General features: G+C 42.8%; 1 protein-coding gene across 4 annotated transcripts in view; it reads left to right on the top strand.

Annotated features, from left to right (window-relative positions):
• Positions 1–2,344: 2,344 nt before the first annotated feature.
• The window catches only part of CARNMT1 (carnosine N-methyltransferase 1), a 50,050-nt gene continuing 46,394 nt past the window's right edge, over positions 2,345–6,000 (top strand). For all 4 annotated transcript variants that reach the window (XM_045840265.1, XM_045840264.1, XM_045840262.1 and 1 more), the window contains exon 1: positions 2,345–2,830. In XM_045840265.1, coding sequence (XP_045696221.1) covers positions 2,559–2,830 — 272 coding nt within the window. In that variant the 5' untranslated portion in view covers positions 2,345–2,558. The remainder of the gene's footprint in view (positions 2,831–6,000) is intronic.

Raw genomic sequence — 6,000 nt, 5'->3', positions numbered from 1 at the left:
GCTCTTACCAATCAAATGAGACACCCCATCTTCTCCAGGCAGAGTGAGTAGAGAAAGTCAAAGGTGTTGTTTGACTGAACTCCCTTTTTATGGATGGAAACATCCAGAGTGGGCAAGAAACATTACCAACTGCTAAACTCCCCCCAACCCCCAAATAAAACTGATTTTTCTAGAGGTGTTGGGAAGAGAGTAGAATTCTGGCACTTCCTTAGACCTGATTCCATCTTCAAGTTTTACATTTTAAATCTAGATTTTCAGCAAATTGATACCCACAAATTAATTGATTTGAGGAATAGTGTGAATAAATAAAATGGAATGCCTGCTTTGGCAGCACATACAGGGTGGGGCAAAAGTAGCTTTACAGTTGTTAGTGTGGGGAATAATACAATAATTAATAAATAATAAGATAAGATAAACTCTGTGTTTAATGTACTCACAACTGTAAACCTACTTGTGCCCCACTCTGTATACTAAAATTGGAACAATACAGAGAGGATTAGCAACGTGTTCCAAGTTTTCATTATCCTTTAGATATGAAGGAGAAATAAAAACTTTCCCAGACAAACAAAACCTGAGGGAATTTATCACCACAAGACCTGCATTACAAGAAATGAAAGGAGTTCTTCTACATGGAACAAAAAGATAAAAGTATACAAAATTTTGAGTAAGATAAACAGAAGCAGAAAATTGCAACTCTGTTTCAGGATAGGGTATTAAACATTTAATTATAACATAAAGGTTGAAGCGGGAGGGAAGCATTTTTTTTTTTAAAAAAGTCCTTTGTGCTGTGGAATCTCCCTGATTGCTGGCTCTGGGATTTCAGTGGTGAGTTCTCCCTGTTCCAAACCTCCCTCCTTCAGTTGTATATAAAAACAGTGTTGCTAACAGTTAGTATTATGAGAATTTCACACAACTTCCAAACACCAGTCTCAAAGAAAAATGGGTACTGGATAAAAAATCTGCAAAAGTAGGCCAGGAACTGGTATCTTGTGCCTGGGGAGGGGACATGGATGGTTAGAGACAGGAGTAAAGAAACTTCACATTTGTAACCCTTTCCACTCTCTTTTTCAATTTTGAACCATGTATTATTGCATTAGTATTAAAAACATATCAATAATTAGACTTTAAAATACAGGGGTGGGCAAAGTAGGTAAGAACTCTATGCCAAAATGTGTCTGAATACAGCAAGTTGACTACCAGAATGTGTAAAGAATGAAGGCCAGCAATTTGAACGTTTATGAGATTGTACTTAACTGCACTGTGCCACTGTGACAATTTTTTGAGTTAATAAAGTTATTGTAATAATTATAGCCTGTATGTCTTTTCCATATGAACTGTAAACTTACTTTTGCCTACCTCGATATTATAAAAATTGTATAAAAATGTAGTATTAACAAAGAAAACCACAGTACTTGTTTTACCATTGCCTTTTATTTCAATTAATTTAAATGATGAAAATAAGAATTCACTTCATTTTCAATATAATTACATCTTTTAAACAAAATGTGTGGTCCTGGGGTATGTTTAACTCTTCTGCATAAAACGATCTTTTCCTTTCACTATTATTTTGAAAGACTGATTTGCTGGGTGGTAGACTACATTAAATGGAGTAAGTTATTTCCTAAGAATAACATTAAATGCAGGTAGGGCAGCTGGTTTAGCTGTTAGCCCAGAGAGGAATAGGTGGGGAGTGGGGAGAGTGAACGCAGGTAAAGAGAGGTCTGGCATTGTTAAGGGCCACCATTAGACGCTAGTGCTGCGCCAATGGTGAGGCATTAGGGCCCCTGTGCGCTTCAGTGATCTTCCAAAGGCAAGTACCCGCAAGTGTAGGTGCCTGTGAAAATCCTAATGAGGCCCTGACTGGTGATGGCAGCAAATGAGGAAACTGCAGTAACCTAACTCTATCCAGTACTTACTTACGCCCCGCCCCATTTCTCTTTGGGCTGATCGCTGAAACAGCTGCCCTACTTGCATTTAATGTTATTCTTGGGAAATAACTTACTCCATTTAATTTAATCTTAGGAAATGAATCAAAACTTAAATTAGGGTGAATGGAAGACCTTCCTTCTATACTGTGAAATAAAAACTCCGAATAAATTAATCTAAGCTTAACTTTTTTTCGGCTTTCTTCCTCTACTAGCACTTCAGTTGCCTGTTCTACAACCCAGCACTTACAAGCTCTTGAACCCCACCCACGAGGCCATTCGCAGGTGTTGGGACGGCACCCCCCAGGCATTCCTCCATGGCCACCCCCCACCCGGCCCCTTTCCCCGCCCACTGTACGTGTCGTCGTCGTGATGTCAGCGCGCTATCGCTCAAGGTCCGCAGCAAATGAGCTCGGGCGGCCGCGGCGTTCCGTCGTACCCTCGCGAGGACATGCGCGCTAGGTCTGGGTGCTGAGAAGACCCTGCGGAGCCCCGCGCGGATGGTGGCCTGAGGGCGGCGGAGGCGGAGCGCGCCGCGAGCTGGGGGCGTGTCTAGAGGAAGGCCGAACAGCCGCCACCACGCTTTCATTCGCGGCGAGACGCAAGCGAGCCAGGCTGAGGGCCGTGGCAGCTATGCAGCGACGGCGGCGCCCTTCGCCGCCTGCTTCTCAGCTGCCAGAGGACTGCGGGGGAGGTGGTGGCGGCCGCGGGGGCCGCAGGGGCCGCGGCGGCCGCGGCGGGAGCGAGGAGGTGGAAGTGCAGTTCTCCGCCGGGCGTTTGGGCTCGGTCGCTGTGGATTCGGTGGCGGCGGTGGCGGTACCCTCGCGCAGCACGGAGGAGGAGGAGGAGGAGAGGCTCGAGCGCGAGCACTTCTGGAAGATCATTAATGCCTTCCGCTACTACGGGTAAGGAGCCCATGGCAGACCCCAGCCTAGCCTGTCAGGGCGTCTGCGGCTTGCGGCGGCGGAACTGGGGCGCCCCCTGCTCTCGCTCCCTAGCCGCCACGCCTCCGGGACTCCCGTACCGGGCCGCCCGAGCTGACCTCGGGATCCCCGAGTCACCTCGCACCACTATAGCCCTGTTGGCCCTGCACATCCGCGTGTCTGCTTCGCCGTCTGCTGCTCAACCCCTTGTCTTCTGACCTCACGATTCACATTAGGTCTCTTGCTTTGCACCCCTCGTTAAAGGCTTGGCTCTGAGGTCGGTGGGGAGTGACCGGAAAAATTCTGTGACAGTTTTTCAGATGGAAGGTGATGGTGGTAAATTGTTCAGTCCTGAGCTTGATTTGTGTTGTCGATGGTCTCCAAACTGAACGCACGGAGAGCCCAAGTTCACCTCCACGTGGGATGCGGCGGAACGTATTTTCCCAAACTGATGCCAATTTTTGTGAGAATAGCCTAAGATTTTCAACCCACCCCCTGTGGTGCTGTGAGAGTACAGGCACATTTGTGGTGAGCCGGTGAATGCTGCGGCTCATTGTTTTTATTTGGTGGGTGAAATTGAGGTAGGAGATGGTCCGGATGTTTTAAGATTTGCTAATTAAGGAGGGACCTGAGCGTAGGCGTAGTGAGAGCCACATTTGTGATCTTTTATTTTGCAAATGTTAATCCAAATTCTCACGGTGAGCCGGGCACAATGGTAGGACTTTTAAACTTTCTAAATTCTACTTCTACATAGATGTTAAAATAGGTTAGCCATAAAGTTTTAATTCCGAGATCTGAAGCGGACTTAAGTCAACTAGATTTTCAGGTAAAGGTAGCATTTTATTCGTGTTAAGAGATGAGTCCACCGAGGGACGTGTTCTGAGTCTGCACTTGTAATCAGATGTGACATTCCACGCAAGAAAAATTGTTCCCCTAGATGGGCTTTTGCTGTGCTTTATGCAGACTTTTTTTTTTATATTGCTTGACTGTGACCTCCTGAAGGGCAGGGACTGAGCCTCATTTATTTTTATGTCATCAGTGTTTGCCCTAAGTTATTGAAGCTCTATTTTTAACAAATAAGACAGGTAGTAGCAAAGAAATACATTTGTCATTCCCAAGTAATCTGTCAATTTGTGACCAGTTGGTAAGCTAGTATGTTACTATTTTGAATTTAGAAACTTGCTTAATAAAAGTTTAAAGTTTAGAATCTGATTACATTTATGACATGAATTTTTGAATTTCATAGACCTTGATGAAATAATTTCCTAATTAGGCACAGGGATAGGAACCGTGGACTGCATTAATTATGAAGCCCAAAAGAAAATTAATAGTATGGGGACTTTATTTAGTATGAACAGAGAAAGGAAGGCAGACAACCAGAGAATTGAATTTGATCTGAGTATTGTACCTGAAAGAACCATACAGGCAGGGGAAGCAGCTGACATTAGGTAGGTAAGAGTGGTGGATGCAAAAAAGTCTGGTGTATTTTACTATTGAAAAGTCTAGAAAATATTGGAAGATGCCTTGGGAATATCATGGACATAATTAATTAAAATGTGTAGAACCAGTTGTAAAATATTAGGACTAATTTGATGATTAGGACTAATATGATTAGGTATCAGATCAACCTCTTTGGTGTGGAGGCAGAGGGACTTGGACCTCAATCAAGGACTCAACTGTGGCGTGTAAAAAAGGGCGATTGTGTGCATGTTCTAGTGGTTGCAGTACAGTTTCCTATACTCTCATCCCTTTACCAGTTTAATGTGGCAGTGAGGAAAATTTCATTTTTTAAAAAGCAATCCTTTTTATTTGAATGTACTCTCTGATGAAGCACTTTAAATCTCTAGACTGAAAATAGTGTATGATGAAAAACACACTTTTTAAAATATCTCTTAAAGGATTAGGTTTACAGAGAGCATTATGTAGCAGAAAACACTGGATTGTTACATTCCAACATTTTATGATCTTCTAGACCTGCACCGTCCAATACTTTGGCTGCTAATCACGTCTGGCTAAATTAAAACTTAACAAAATTGAAAATTCATTTCCTCAGTATTAGTAGCCACAGAATTTGGTTTTATTGCTAAATGCCTCTTAGTCAATCTATAGGAGATTTAGATTAAAGGCATAGGGCAAGAAATGCCTTTTGATTAATGTATTTTTTTCCAGAGCTTCTAATTTTGTGCTTTCTACAGATTTGGCTTAGATGATATATTCTAAGGTAAAAGTGATGACAGCATTGTAATGAATGTCAAGCAAAACTTGTCATTAGCCTTAAAATACTACTCTTCTTATGAATGAAGATACCTAGCCACGTAGAAAATACTACAGTTGAAAAATCAAAGATCTTGTCAGAATTGTTTTACTTTTAGAAATAGAGGTTAGGTGAGATTTTAAAAATTGAGACATAGAACTCATTTTTACTGGTGAGGGGGTAGGTATGTAAAGAGTTGAGTAACTTGCCCAGGACTATACAACCACATTGTGCTAGTGTCTGGCCTGAAATCCAAAATCGTTTACTAAAATTATATCTTGCATTAGTAAACAGTAATACTGGCATGACAATTTTTAATCTTGGGTGTTTAATAACCATTTCACATGAACTAAGGCAGACTTTCCTTCTGAAAAAGTATGCTTTCTTGTTTGGAATTCTAGAGCAGTTTAACAGGTGCAGAGGGATGGGTCAGTGACCTTGGCCCTTGGCTCAGATCCAGCCATGGAACAACCCTGATGAAAGGCGACTTAGTCACTGTCCAGACCAGCCTTCTAGAGAGAGAGCTGGAGGTAGAGAGATATATATACCCTTAAGGAAAGACAGCTGCCTGACTGCTTTCTCTCCTTCGCTTCCAGAAGATGTGGTCTCATTATCAGAACCAAGATAGTTTGAACCACTGAGTTCAGAACCAAGGAGAGTTTGAAGGTTGTAAAACATTCCTTTAAAGCTGGGTAGGCAAACTTTTTTAAAAAGAGCCAGGCAATGAATATTTTAAGCTCAGGGCTAGGTGGTCTCTGCCCTTGTTGTGGGTTAATGGCCATGGGCAGTATGTGGACAAGTGGGCATGGATATGTTCCAGTAAAACCCTTTTACAAAAACAGACTAAGTAGCCAGGCCTGGGAGTAAGGGGTCATAATTTACCACCCCTGTCTTAGAG

The sequence above is a fragment of the Phyllostomus hastatus genome, unplaced genomic scaffold (assembly GCF_019186645.2).
Source record: "Phyllostomus hastatus isolate PE091 unplaced genomic scaffold, TTU_PhHast_1.1 phas_contig_34, whole genome shotgun sequence".
Lineage (NCBI taxonomy): Eukaryota > Metazoa > Chordata > Mammalia > Chiroptera > Phyllostomidae > Phyllostomus > Phyllostomus hastatus.
This window is presented reverse-complemented; position numbering and strand designations above follow the sequence as displayed.